At 35.0% G+C, this 15,334-nt stretch overlaps 1 protein-coding gene across 35 annotated transcripts in view; it reads right to left on the bottom strand.

Moving 5' to 3' along the window:
* LOC127860029 (uncharacterized) overlaps positions 1-15,334 on the bottom strand; it is a 326,167-nt gene that overhangs the window by 187,843 nt on the left and 122,990 nt on the right. For all 35 annotated transcript variants that reach the window (XR_008039573.1, XR_008039574.1, XM_052397751.1 and 32 more), the window contains one exon: positions 11,353-11,631. Coding sequence is in view for 33 of the 35 variants with exons in the window: in XM_052397751.1 (XP_052253711.1) it covers positions 11,353-11,631 (279 nt within the window). In the remaining 2 variants the exon portion in view is untranslated. The remainder of the gene's footprint in view (positions 1-11,352; positions 11,632-15,334) is intronic.

Genomic DNA, 15,334 nt, shown 5'->3' with positions numbered 1-15,334 from the left:
ATTTGCGTGTGTAAAAAAACCGTTAAAACAGGCCGACTTTGTCCGCGATTTACAGGCCGACTACGACCCTGCCATAAAATATTTTGATATGGTTAGAATCTGTAGAGGATCTTCTTTACAACGGTACCATTATAATTAATATCGGACGAATAATAATGAAGTTATAACCATTTATATCGGTTCCGGGTTTTCTTCTCGGCATTTGCGTGTGTAAAAAAAACGTTAAAACAGGCCGACTTTGTCCGCGATTTGCAGGCCGACTACGACCCTGCCATAAAATATTTTGATATGGTTAGAATCTGTAGAGGATCTTCTTTACAACGGTACCATTATAATTAATATCGGACGAATAATAATGAAGTTATAACCATTTATATCGGTTCCGGGTTTTCTTTTCGGCATTTGCGTGTGTAAAAAAAAACGTTAAAACAGGCCGACTTTGTCCGCGATTTACAGGCCGACTACGACCCTGCCATAAAATATTTTGATATGGTTAGAATCTGTAGAGGATCTTCTTTACAACGGTACCATTATAATTAATATCGGACGAATAATAATGAAGTTATAACCCTTTATATCGGTTCCGGGTTTTCTTCTCGGCATTTGCGTGTGTAAAAAAAACCGTTAAAACAGGCCGACTTTGTCCGCGATTTACAGGCCGACTACGACCCTGCCATAAAATATTTTGATATGGTTAGAATCTGTAGAGGATCTTCTTTACAACGGTACCATTATAATTAATATCGGACGAATAATAATGAAGTTATAACCATTTATATCGGTTCCGGGTTTTACCATAAAGATTTCCGGATAGTTCCGGGTTTTATACCTGCCCCTTTGATGACGTCAAACTGTCAATTCACACAGACTGCACATTTTCGGAAGACTTTAACTGACTCCTTGTTTACAATTCCAGTAAAAAAAACACTTGCTAACATTAAACTTTGGATTAAATTATCAAAATAAAGCAAAAGCGAAGTTGACAAATATGATTAAATTAATTCGCGTCAGTTCAAATAAGACGTTTTGCGTTGTAAATCAACGAGTTTTCATGACAACAACAACTTTGACAAACATTACCGCGACGACGCATGGATCGATCTACCTCGATTTTTTTTTCATGTACGATCTCATAAGTCGAGTAAGAGCAAACACATACCGGGTAATTTGTGTATGAGTAGTTTATCTTATATAAGATTTATGCAACGGGCATCGCATTGCGTAATGGTGCGCATCCAATTATGGAAATGAAGCGCAGTTTTTCGTTTTAATGGGAGAAGAACGCATGTCATGTAATGGAGTGTTTAAAATTGCCTGATGTTACATAAGGTGCTGTTAGGACTCATTTCATTTGAAGATATAGATGTGTTTCATTGCATAATTTGATTTTTTGTCTCTGTGTTAAGGTTATAAAAGATATGTTGTCTTTGTTCTGATGTTATTAGTATTAACTTTTTTTTCCAATGATGTTTTTTTTTTTTTTTTTTTTTCGACCGCCCGATGGACCATTTTCAAAATAATTTTTGTAAACCAATAAAAAAAAAAGTCGTGGCCTTATCTCAATTTAGTTTTTTAAACAACCTACAAAATATATAACCATAATTGATATGATTTTTATCCAAAATGGCCAGGAAAAGACCCGTTGTGTCAATTTTTGTTGATAAAAAAAATCCCAATTTGGTCCTTATTGTCGAAAAAAAAATCTCAAATTTGCCACTTTTATCAATTAAAAAATCCCAATTTGACCAGACTCCTTTTCCCTAAAAGGCTGGAAAACCCCCTGAGATATAGGGTGCAATAAAATGTTTTCAGTCAATCAAAAAAATCTGCAACGTTTCCTGTAAGATTATTGCATTTTGGTTATAACATATAAGAAATCACTTTGATAATTTGGTCACTCGACACTAGGTCAAGACAATAAATATAGACCCTGTCAGCTGAGTTCTGAAAATTATCATCACAAAACGAGCTTTCTTTGGGAATTACTGACATATTTTTGTAAATGATTTACACAAATTCATCCACATGTATTTTGTTTTTCTTTCAGATTTATTTTGACCATATTTCGTCTATGCTCCAGCTAGGATTTGAAAAGGGCAGGGGGGCTTTTTTGTCAAAAGGGCATTTTCGACGCGCAGTATTTTGTTAAAAGGGAACTTTCCAGCACGCGGGTGTTTCTGGAATGCTTCTCGTTGCATGTGAATTTGTATGTTATTAATAATTGTTAGAATATACTATTCCCATTATTATTAAGCAATTTAAATCAATTTAATGTCTACAATGAGGAATAAATTAAATACAATGTAATATTAAATACAATTTAATAAGAGATTTATTAATTATCATATGAAAAAAAAAATCAAGGTAGGGCAGGGCGGAGGTTTGGAAGGGCAGGGCGCCCTTCAATTAAGGCCTTAAAACAAGAACTCAAAATATGCAAAATCATCATAACCAGTGGAATATTCAACAAATGTTTTTTAAATACTCTTGAGAAATTTGGAATGATCAACTGGGTGTGGAATACAAACATTCAGGAGTTACATTTCAAATTGGGTGTCGTTTTTATGATGTGGGTTTGAAAAAAAAAACAAATTGAAAGAAATTAAATGATTATTTTATAACATAATTGTTCCCTTGTGTGGAAATGAGAAATCAATCAGTTTCATGTGGTATTCTAAAGCTATGCCATAGATGTATTGCTTAAGGTGTGGGAAATAAATGGCTGCATGCAACTTCATAAGCACAATTACCGGTATGTATAACAATACAGGGATTAACAGTTTCGAAGTGGGCGATTGTCGACAGTTTCTAAGTGCCCGGATGTACGAGTAAAAAACCGAGTAGCCGCCATTTGTAATAGTTAGTGATCCGAGAAGTCTTTGTGTTTCGTTATTAGAGCGTAGTAAATGTAAAAATAACTTACAGAATGGATGATTTAAGTGACATGACCTTGGAGACGTTTAGGTTAGGGTCAATTCATGCATTGAAAGTGTTTCTCTCAAGAAGAAATCGACCAGTGACAGGATCATTTGATGAACTTGCTGCGAGGTAAAACAAAAAATACTTTACACTTACTGACTTAGCTAAATATAAATGAGCATATCGATAAGAATTTAAAAAAAGTATGAATAGCGTAAAATGAAATGCATAATGAGTGACACGTGATGTGGTGATTGATTTTAATGGTATAAGGAACCAATAAAAAAGCATGTTCTCGTTCAGTAATTGCGTAACATTTCACGTTTTATGAACGGTTGTCTGTGTCTGCCCTTTCAAGTTACCTACAAAAAAGCTATACTAGTTTTGTTTCTTTTACATTTACTCGCTTCAGTTACCGAAATTAATGAATGACCAAATATACATTAATATATGAGCTTAAAAACACGCCAAGTACAAGTTGCAGAAATAATCTTGAATGTTAGTGTTATTTTGACATCACAATATTTCACTTCTACGTACTGAACATAGTCTGTACATCTCTTTGAAAATTAACCTTTAAGCAAACAGCGCAGACCTGATGAGACGCCACATCATGTGGCGTCTCGTCTGAGTCTACGTTGTTTGTCTATGCATTTTTTCTAGATGCTAGGCATAAATGGGTTAAAAACATGATAAATGATAATTATTATTGCCTGTGTAATATAATTAAATAAAATTGCCTATATTTTATCATTTATATTTTGACATGAATATACTCAAATGTTTTGCTTTATGGTATTTCAGAGCCTTTTGTGTTTGGGAAGAGAAATTGCCGGTGGACGACAAGGCTGAGCAAATTGAATTGCGGTTGCTCCAGGAATATAAGAAAAAACTCGTCTTGTCCGATGGAGATGTCATACCAGACCCATTCACACTCACTACAGGATGGAAAGGTGAAAAGTCTGGAATTTCAATGTGGCCTTCCATATACATTACTGACATTTCAGCATACTTGAATTACTCAACACCACAAGATGTGTTAAATAGACTTCTTAATGAATACAAGGAAGGCAAAGCGTACCGGTATTTTGAGAGCAAGTGGGTGCAGGAAGTGTTTGTACATGATATACGCCCAAACAGTGACAAGTGTGTGTTGAAATGTAAAGTTACTCCATCACAATCTTTGAACAATAAAGCTTATGATGCGTGGGCTGTAGTGAAAAGATGGAGCAAATGGTCCTGGCGGTGAAATCATCTCTGCATATTGCTCGTGCACAGCTGGTATGCTTGGTGCGTGCAACCATGTCGCTGGACTGCTGTTTAGAGTTGAATATGCGGTAAAGACTGGTGCTACGCAAACATCGTCAACCAGCAAACTGTCCACATGGAATGTGCCAAAAAAGAAACCGGACTTAAAACCAATGAAAGTAAAGGATGTAGTATGGACGAAAAGGAAATATTCGAAAGGACCAACTGAACAAAGCTCGGCTAACTACAAGCACGATATGAAGAAAAATTTCACACCGCTGAACAAACGGCAACTAGAAATAGTAAACAATCAGCAAGACATTAGAAAGGACCTGTATGACATAATAAAAGATGAAGTAAAGGATTCTTGCTTTGTGCTTCTACAGGAAAACAGAAGAATCGCGGTGCCAAAAGCAAATTTACCAGCTTCTGTGATGCAGGTTGCAGAGCTGGTGAAAAATTCTCTCTCTTTGTGCAAACATCCACAGACGTCACACAATTGTTTTTACCATTTATTTAACCAGTATGCCCCTTTAGAGCAGTTTTGAACGCAACATGTTAAAGCCATAACGAGATTCAACAATATTTTTTACTCGCAATTCAGGCGGAGTAACTCTTCCAGGTAAGTTGGTTTTGCGCTTGCGCATTGCGAAACTGTTAATCCGTGTATAAGATAATTATGTTGATCTGTTGCAAACACAACGAAAATGGCAGCTAAACAAGAGATGTGTTTGTCAGAAACACCATGCCCCCTATTGCGCCGCTTTGAAGCCATAAATTTTACCTTTGACCTTGAAGGATGACCTTGATCTTTCACCACTCAAAATTTGCAGCTCCATGAGATACACATGCATGCTAAATATCAAGTTGCTATCTTCAATATTGCAAAAGTTATGACCAAGGTTAAAGTTTTGGTTAAAGTTTTGAGACACACACACACACACTAGGCTGGCGCTATATATATATATATAAGGAAAAAAAATTAGTAGCCAAATTTCAGCACTACGATAACGACCCACATTATAACCTTATTTGCTCAATGAACGACATAATCATTATCATGAATCTATAGGTATAAACAATGACTGTATTAAATTATCAATGAAGTCACATTTAAATAAATTATTTGTCACCTGAAATAAAATAATTTTCATGTTTTTTTGTTTTTTTTCATTTATAGTTATTTTAATGCACTGGCATAAACGGTATACAATGTTAGAACTTTCAGATATACCCCGGTCTTTGATTGGGTGGGTCTTGCGTAACTCCTATTCGCCAGCCCCCCCTTCTCCAAATAATTTTTGCCGTAGTCTGGTGCTTCTTGATTCTTGAAAAATACATTTACTGCAATGTATTCTTGAATTGACATATTTTTCCATAGTTGCAATATATAATTTATTCAAACGTTACCGGTAAATTTGTAAGTCTTAAATACTGCATGTACTGAGCGGCTAGGCTATATTTAGTTACACATCGTCTGTTTTTACAAAAGCATGCTTTGCATGCGTAGAACTAGGCATTGCAGACGACAGCAATAATTTCGCGCTCTTTCTTATAACACGGGTTTTACATGGCATACTGGTATAGGTGCATAGTGAATCGTTATTATCACATGGCTGTAGAAAAACGGTGTAAATCGGCCCCCGTGTTCACAAAACGATTTTGCAATCGAAAATCGATTTTAACTGACATCGATTTTCATTTTTGCCTATCAACTACAATGGAATTCCATTTTCAATGACAAGCAAAATCGATTTTCGATTGCAAAAATTGCTTTGTGAACACGGGGCCAGTTTTACAAATAGACATGATGAAATATACATGCACTGGATTTAATTTGTTATTGATCAAATTATTAACGGGTTTTGTTTTTCACAACTTACTCGCTGTAAGTAATTTTACACTGCTCACCAATTGCAATTAACTTAACATAATTAATGATTGTTTACAGTACGGTAAATAGGTGTGATGATGATGCCCAAAACCGCCTTTAATGTACTGTTTTATTTACCGGTTTTATCAGTGATTTTTTTTGCCCAAAATTACCGCCGATATTCGGCTGCTTCCCAATTGCCAAAAATGACGTTTTTTCCCCAAAATCTGACCAAAATTTCCCAAAAAATGACCAAATTTTCCCAATAAAGCCAATAAGATTACAATGTCATTTAGCGTTAATTTCGTAGAATGAGTGCCGATCGAGATTTTCGAGTCTTCGCCGAATGACAACTGACTTACGAATGTTCGCGAATGTAGCCGAATACGATTTTACGTTGCTGTCCACACATCTCTCTCTATATTGCGGAGGATACCGTCGATAGTCGATGTATTACAATTGTTAACGCCTGTTTTTAAACACATCCAAGATGGCGGCAAGCAGACGAGAAGTTTGCGATGATGAGCGAAAATGATAAATAACACTAAAATTAACAGCGGACATCACATGGTTATTAGGAGATAATTTAATGTGTGTGTCAATTAACGCAAAATACTACGTTTGAGATGAACAACAACAAATATTTATTAGAAATCTTCACAGTGAATGTGCGTCACGGAAATCTGTGTTGGGAAATTGGAGTTAGTTTACTCACAAAGTTAAAGCATTTAAGATGGGTATCGTTCGAAAATGGAAAGAGACAAACATGATTTGATTTATATGTTAGTGGATCTGTGTATAATCAGATTCATATGCATATTCTGCTTTATTATGTTTGTCACGCTGTATAGTTTGGTGAAATGGCATTGAACTGAGGATGTCAATTGTGCAAGATATTAAAAGGTAAACAAATGAAATGTATTATTTTAGCTCCATTTAATACAACATTAACACAGCAAGAACACTTAAGCATGTTTGTTAATATTTGTTAATGTTTTCACCATATCATATTTTACTTAAAAAAACATCCTGAATTTAATTCATACTCTTAAAGAGATTATGATTAAATCATAATGGTACATATATATTAAAGAATCTATAGATTATTGCAAGTTTAATATCCATGTGGAAGGATATTAGCTAAACATTGTAAGAAGACATTAAAGCAACACTTTATAATATAAAAATGCTGTCAAACATGAACTTAGCAATTTTTATTCTGTTCTTATAATCATATTTATAATGTTTCCCAAGTTCATGGTTTATTTCGCTATTATTCCCAATTTCATGGCTTATCGCGCTAATTTTCCCAATCCAAATCCACAGGCTGTAACAAAAAAAGCAAAAAAAATCACTGTTTATATCACGTATTAATGCTACAACTGTGATTCATTGTTAATAAACCTGCGATAAACGCTTACTCTGTGACACACGTCAATCAAAAATAATAATCACTATATAACTCCGCCTCCATAAACATTCTCGTAACCGATTGGACGTTAAATATCACAGTTTCAGTTTGGCGACTGGAAAGTTACCCAAAAATTTCCCGTGATGCATCTGGCAGCATACATGACTGTGTTATGTGGCTTGAATATACGATCCGGTTATCTCTTATCAATGGACTATCTATTACCACCTGTAGCTTTTATGGCGATTACATTTGGAAATCGGTACCGAGTTCTCTTTAAAAGAAAGGAATATTATATACTAACATATAGAGAAATATCAGGTTTTTTGCAATCGCCATTTTCATTCACATTTAAAACTTTAATCGCCAGCTGAAAGATTCAATCGCCTTTGGCGATTTTGGCGATCGGAAACGCTAACATAGACACATACAATGACAGACAGGCCAAAAACAATATACCCCCGATCTTTCCATCTGGGAGCATAAAAATTACTGTAACCTTAATGATCAAATTAAATTATTACGTAATTGTGGATTCTAATGCATTTTAACACGCACATGATTGTTTTCAATTAACTTTTAAGATGGCCACTGTTAAAATTGTAGTCATGTAATTTCAGGGCTCCTACAGAAGTTTCCAGACACAATTCAAGTAATTTGTAGGCATTTTCCATTGTAGAGATCTAAATATATAACCACACTAAATCATATTTAGGATACATAAGACAAATAAACATTGAAAATGTTCATAAGATAATTATGTAATATTATTTGATAAGACAAATGCTTACATGAAATCAATTTACAAATAATGGACACATTTTGAGTTTCCACTCAAATGATGTTTTTTATTGTTACAGTTATCAACACAACAAATAAGAATATGATAATTGATCGGCCCAATACACACATTGAAACATTTTTCTACGTGACCAATTAAATTATATAATAGATGTTTAAAATTGATTTTTAATTAAAATATGCTTATACATATTAATACAATAAATTAACAAGCAAATTTGTTGAATTGATATCCCCCGCCTATATACTTCTGGACACAAAAGTGTTATATTTGACACAAAAAAAAGCATTTTTTTCAAGATACAAAAGGCCATAACTCTGTTATTATCAGATGGTGTACAATGCCATTTGGAGTGCATCATTCTATTATCCATATATATACTCATACCAAGTTTCAATGAAATCCGCCAAAGCACTTCCAAGATATGGCTCCGGACACAAAAGTGCCAATAGTAAAAAGCTTTTTTTCAAGATACAAAGGGCCATAACTCTGTTTTGAACAGATGGTATACAATGCCATTTGGCGTGCATCATCCTCTTATGCATATATATATACTCACACCAAGTTTCAATGAAATCCGCCAAAGCACCGCCAAGATATGGCTCCAGACACAAAAGTGCCTATAGTAAAAAGCATTTTTTCAAGATACAAAGGGCCATAACTCTGTTTTTAACAGATGGTGTGCAATGCCATTTGGCTTGCATCTTCCTCTTATGCATATATATACTCATACCAAGTTTCAATGAAATCTGCCAAAGCACTTCCAAGATATGGCTCAGGACACAAAAGAGCCTATAGTAAAAAGCATTTTTTCAAGATACAAAGGGCCATAACTCTGTTTTTAACTGATAGTGTACAATGTTATTTGGCGTGCATCATCCTCTTATGCATATATATACTCATAACAAGTTTCAATGAAATCCGCCAAAGCACTTTCCAAGATATGGCTCTGGACACAAAAGTGCCGGACGGACGGACATCCGGACGGACATCCGGACGGACAACGCCAAAACAATATCCCTCCGGGATAATAATCAACAAGAACCTCACAGTGTCAAACACTTTTTTGAAAACAAACATCTATTGCCTTTACTTTAAAATGGAACATCTAAAAAAAAAAAGAGATCTGCTGTTGGAGCCAAATGCCTCCCCCCCTCCCCAAACAGGGACTTGACAAAAGTTTTAACAAAAAAACTGACCATAAGAGTTAATATTATAATATTAGTGTGACTTAGCCACTGAAATAAGTTAATAGTTAACACAGAGTTATGCACTTCTGTTAAATCATCATTATAGTAAATGGGTTGAGAATATAATAGTATTATAACATGTCAATCATTGATTGGAAATGATTTTCACTCTTATTGTAACCGTGACCTTGACCTTTGACTAGATACCCCAAATTCAACAGGGGTCATCTATTGTCAAAGGCCAATGAACAAGGTTTAAGTATCAAGCCAATTGGTCAATGTGTTGAAGAGTTATTGACCGGAAAAGATTTTAACACTTATTATGCCGGTTACCTTGACCTTTGACCTAGTGACCCCAATTTAAATAGGAGTAATCTACTGTCCAAGGCCAATGCACATATGAAGTTTCAAGCCAATTCGTAAATTTGCTGACAAGTTATTGATTAGAAACAACAAACCCACAGACATACCAACCGACCGACCAACATCCAGCCAAACGATATATGTCATCTTCTTCGAAGGTGGGGCATCATAATTTTTCTAAGGCATTCAATGAGCTTGCGTACAAATTAAGGAAGGTGCAATGTAACACAATATTTATTTATTGTTTGCATTCTAATAAAACCTTTGAACTTAATTTGTTAAAACAGAAATATTGACACCTACATATAATGTGCATACAAATCACAAAGACCACAAGTAAATGAACCCCAGTCTGGGAAATTTAGGCTTAATGCATGTTCTTTAAATGCCATCCCAGATTAGCCTATGCAATAGGCACAGTCTAGTCAAGGACAACACTATGCACCTTAACTGGATTTTTGCTCAGAAAAGATTTCTTTTAAATAAAAAATACTGAAATTGTTGCACAGTCTTATTTGGGATGACACTTTACTTACATCCATTTAGCCTCATTTTTTCAATAGCGCTGCTAAAATGTATGTAAGTTCCCTGGTTATATATAATATGATATAAACAAGAAATGTGTCCACAGGACACGGATGCCCCCAACTGTAACTTTGTCACTACATAAAAGTATAACTGTGTAAACACTTGGTAGAAGTAATTAGTTTTTTTTCAAATCCTAAACGCAGATTTTGAACCTAAACCTAAGTTCAAGGTCAAGGTCACAGGGGTCAAAATTTGTGTGCATATGGAAAGGCCTTGTCTATATACACATGCATGCCAAATATGAAATTGCTATCTGAAGCGACATTGAAGTTATGAGCATTTTTCGAAATCTAAACGCAAAGTGTGACGGACAGACGGACAGATAGATGAACGGACAGTCCGATCACTATAATGCCCTCCTTCAGGGGCATAAAAATGTCTTAGAATATCAAATAAATCAAAAAGCCACATAAACTAGAGAGCGGACAACATGTATAATCCTTGAAATGCACTAAGTGACCCCGTGACCTAGCTTTTGACCCGGCATGACCCATATTCAAACTTGACCTAGATATTGTCTTAATACAACTTATTACCAAGTTTAGTAAAGATCAGATGAAAACTACTTCAATTCGAGAGCGGACACCATGCTAAATCCTTGAAATGCACTAAGTGACCCAGTTACCTAGTTTTTGACCCGGCATGACCCATATTCTAACTTGACCTAAATATTGTCTTGATACAACTTCTGACCAAGTTTAGTAAAGATCAGATGAAAACTACTTCAATTAGAGAGCGGACACCATGCTTAATCCTTGAAATGCACTAAGTGACCCCGTGACCTAGTTTTTGACCCGGCATGACCCATATTCAAACTTGACCTAGATATTGTCTGGATACAAATTCTGACCAAGTTTGGTAAAGATCGGATGAAAACTATTTGAATTAGAGAGCGGACACGAAGTGTGACCGACCGACCGACAGACAGTGCGAAATAAAAAGATAAAAGGGCACTTACTTGTCGCCACAACTTCTTGAAAAGACTTTGAACTTTTGCTAGATATCCCAGCTTTAGCCACCCATAATGACATATTATATTTTGTACCGGATAATAACTCGTGTAACCTAAACTGGTTGGTTGAAAAGGTGCGTTTCTCCAATGACACTGGTGACTGTAGTTCGACAATGTATTCATCATATAATGTCCCATTTGTGGTAGTTGTGATGGTAACAAAACAACTCGTCGAATTAACCGAACTGATGTTCACGTCAATGTTTGTGAAGTCCACATCAAGTTCTGTAATAAAGAACAGTAGCACTACAATTATGCATATTGTGTTATGTCACACACATACTTGAAAAGTACATTTCTATGCCGATGCAATCTTTGCTGTAAGAAAGACCATGTAAAATAATTAAGCAGTGCATTTCTAAGTGTCTAGGATGATACACAAAATAATTTGTTTGCAAGAACATAACAAGTAAATATGTTGGAAGCTAAGAATTCTGATGAAAGTGACATAAGATTATTAAAATTAAATACACACTGGCAATTGCTTATTTAATGTAACATGGCAAACATGTAACATAGAGGCAAACATTTCCTTGACTAAATATTAACTTATGATTACACAATATGTAAAAAATACCGGTATATATGTGTTTTTGTCTGTTGCTATTTGTAATGCAGTGCGTGACTTTCAATAAAAATAAGACATTTGAGTGATAATTAGAATTCTGATGCTACTGGGATTTTAGTTGTAGTTATTGTCACAAATACTATAGCAGTGGCATTCTGGTAAAACTGGGCTTAGTGCATGTGCATAATGTGTTGTCCGTGATTAGCCCGTGAATTCTTCAAAGGCTAATCAGGTACCACACTTTCTGCTTGAGGCACAAACTAATCTGGGATGAAACTTTACCCACATGTTTTTCCAGAATGCAGCTCATACGGTAATAAATATATGAAACATAATAGTTTCTTACAAAATCAAAAACATCTTTTAGACCAAGGGTTGTCACCATAAAGTGTTTTATCATTGAGTGTGTTGATTTGAGACATGCAAACAAAAATAAGGCAACAACTTCCTGAAAAATCATTTGAGCAACACAATCTGACATCCTGAGACAACTGTAAAGAAAACATTGTCATATTATGATAAAAAATTAATAAAATTTCAAAGACAACCTAAATGTATATTTTGCAAAGCCCCAGACCAATATAAGCAAGAATGGACATGTAAGTCCGGGATTGTTCGGCTAGGATCCACCCAGATAAAGATCAGGAACAATCTGTAAACTTTTTGGTTCTTCTAGCATCGACAGTCTTTCAAAGACCATCTCCCCCCAGTTACCACATGGCATGGACATGGACCAACACGGACAATCCGGGCAGCTACACACAATCAACATGACACTCAAATGAACTGTCCTGGAAAGTCCAGGCAGAGCTAAAAGCATGTTTATTTTTGATGATTCCATCATTATGCAATCAAATCTTAAAGTATTATTTTATGTATGTTGCTTTAAATGGACTGTCAACCACGAGGACGAAGAAAATAAAAGTTGTAAAATACCGTTTTTTTTTACAATTATCAGTTAATATTGATTAAAATATCACGACTGGTATATTACATTACCTGAAAAAAAGTTGTTAAGTTTTCATATTTTCAGTGTATTTGGTAATATATTTTACTGGGTATGTCTACCAGTTTACTATAAATAACGCCAGTAGATTGATCATCATCGTCATGTGGTAAACCCAGGAATGAGAATTGTGCATGCGCAGTGAATTGAATATATTTTATATATAAAATGATCAATCTTCTTGCGTTATTTATAGTGTGTTTATCGTTACGTCACCTATTTTCGCGATGTACTTCTCAATTTCAAATAGCAAAATTTATCACCAAATATACTGAAGATATGAACTTTTTTTAAGCAATGTAATATACCAATCGTAATATTTTAATCAATTTAAACTAATAATTGTAAAAAGATACGGTATTTTAGAACTTTTCTTTTTTCGTCATTCGTGGTTGACAGTCCCTTTAAAATAAAAATCCCAACCAAAGTGAAATGTATTATTGAAGTGGACCTTCTAGTTCCAGTAACAAACGATTGCCACTTGCAGCATCTGCTATGGATGAGTAACAAGTAGTAATTCTGTCGAGGCCGCGATTCAGCGATATTGTCGAGCAGAAATTCCATTTTTCACGTAAAAATAATAACTGGTGTGAATTTTGTCGCCGCCACAGGGCTCTCGAAAACACTTTATAATGCTTATTTGTACGCATAAATTTGAAAAAGGACGCATGTTCCAAACCAATCGAGAGTCCCTGGTACACACGTTTTTTTGCAATAAAAATGTATAAAAATATCGAAAATTGCATCATATCAATCAGCTGAAATGTACCGAGATTGTCCGCCATTAAAATCTGGACTGGTTTTCAATTTGGTTTTATTGTCAGCGTAAGCATTTAAACAAAAAGCAAAACCCGGTCTGCACCATAGTAAGCGACCACGCGTGACCTTTTTGTTATGGAAGCGTGCATGCTAGCTGGGCCAATCAATATCAAGCTTGCTTTCACCTAAAGATAACTTTGTTGAATGAAATGTTAGAATGGGCGGAGCTTACGGTTTATAATCTGAGTTAGACCAATATATTGGGAGTAAGAAAGCAAGTGATAACATGACGTTTACAAAATGCTTCCATGCTTCCAATATAGTCATCATGTATATTTCCCGACGAAAGAGCGCCAAATTATGCGGCAATGTACAAGGTCAAGGTATACGCTTGGAAAGCGTATTGATTTTTTTATATAAACTTTGTAGCACAGAAAACATTGAATTCTGTTGATTTCGGTTAAGTTTCTTTGGTATTTTTGTAACACAATTATATTGCGAATAATTTGATATTTCCTCTAAATTAATTTTAAATCAAACACGCCATATCTTTATTGTTATGGTCTGTTAGTTGAGTAATTATTGCAACAATAATGATTGTTCTGTATACTGATTCAAGAGAACATCTGGACAGAACTGGATTAAGTGTTGGGCGTTATGTAAACACGCATAGCATGTCTACTGACCTATTGTGTAGACTGCTGTCTGCGGTGTTTGGACAAAAGAGATAAACATGTGTGAATGCAATTCTGCCGATTTGGTCCGTAATAACCGGTAATACATTGTTTTGAATGTCATTAGTTTAATCAATACATTTACGGTCTAAATCGCAGCCAAATAGTGTAAAATGCCATTTTTCGAATTAAAAAAAAAAAATTGCAATCGGAGGTAAACTGACATGGTCGGTCGGGTAACCTGAAACAAACATGTTTTTTAGGCCTTACTATTAATTAAAAAAGTGTCCAATCTATGTGCCCTGTGTGTTATGTTTTTAATGTGTATATGCATGGGGTTAATGGCATTTGATAAAATGTGTTATGTTAATTGTATCATGACCACTGATTAAAACTAGACATTCAAGTAAGGACTAGTGTAATGTGGGTTTTTAATAATAAAACCAATAAGATTATGTATATTTTGCTGAAAATTTGAAGATGTGTGCAAAATACAACTGGACTCCTACTTTTTCCTTTTGGACTCCTACTTTTTTCTTTTGGACTCCTACTTTTTCCAAGGAAGAAGTCCATGGACTCCTGTTTTAAAATCCTAGTGAGAGCCCTGGGCCAATTTGACTCGAGTATGAATCGGACAGCCATTCTTACACAATAAAATTTTCTTAGAATAGCCGATTCCCTGCTATGGACGGTGCTTGTTGCTCAGCGACCGCTTTGTAATAGTCCAGTATTGATTGGATGATACGATTCTCACTCCTTTGGCGGCAAATGAAAACGCTTGTTTCATAACGGCATACCTGACCTAATTAAGAGTTCCAAAAATGTCAAACAATTTTAAGTTTTTTCAGCAAATTATCGAGTAGTTTGAAAGAAACTACTACAGATAAGGAGCAAGTAAGTCCCCCTTCTTAGTAACATCTG

The sequence above is a fragment of the Dreissena polymorpha genome, chromosome 15 (assembly GCF_020536995.1).
Source record: "Dreissena polymorpha isolate Duluth1 chromosome 15, UMN_Dpol_1.0, whole genome shotgun sequence".
Taxonomy (NCBI): Eukaryota; Metazoa; Mollusca; class Bivalvia; order Myida; family Dreissenidae; genus Dreissena; species Dreissena polymorpha.
Note: the sequence above shows the minus strand (reverse complement) of the source record. Positions and strands in the feature narration are given on the sequence as shown.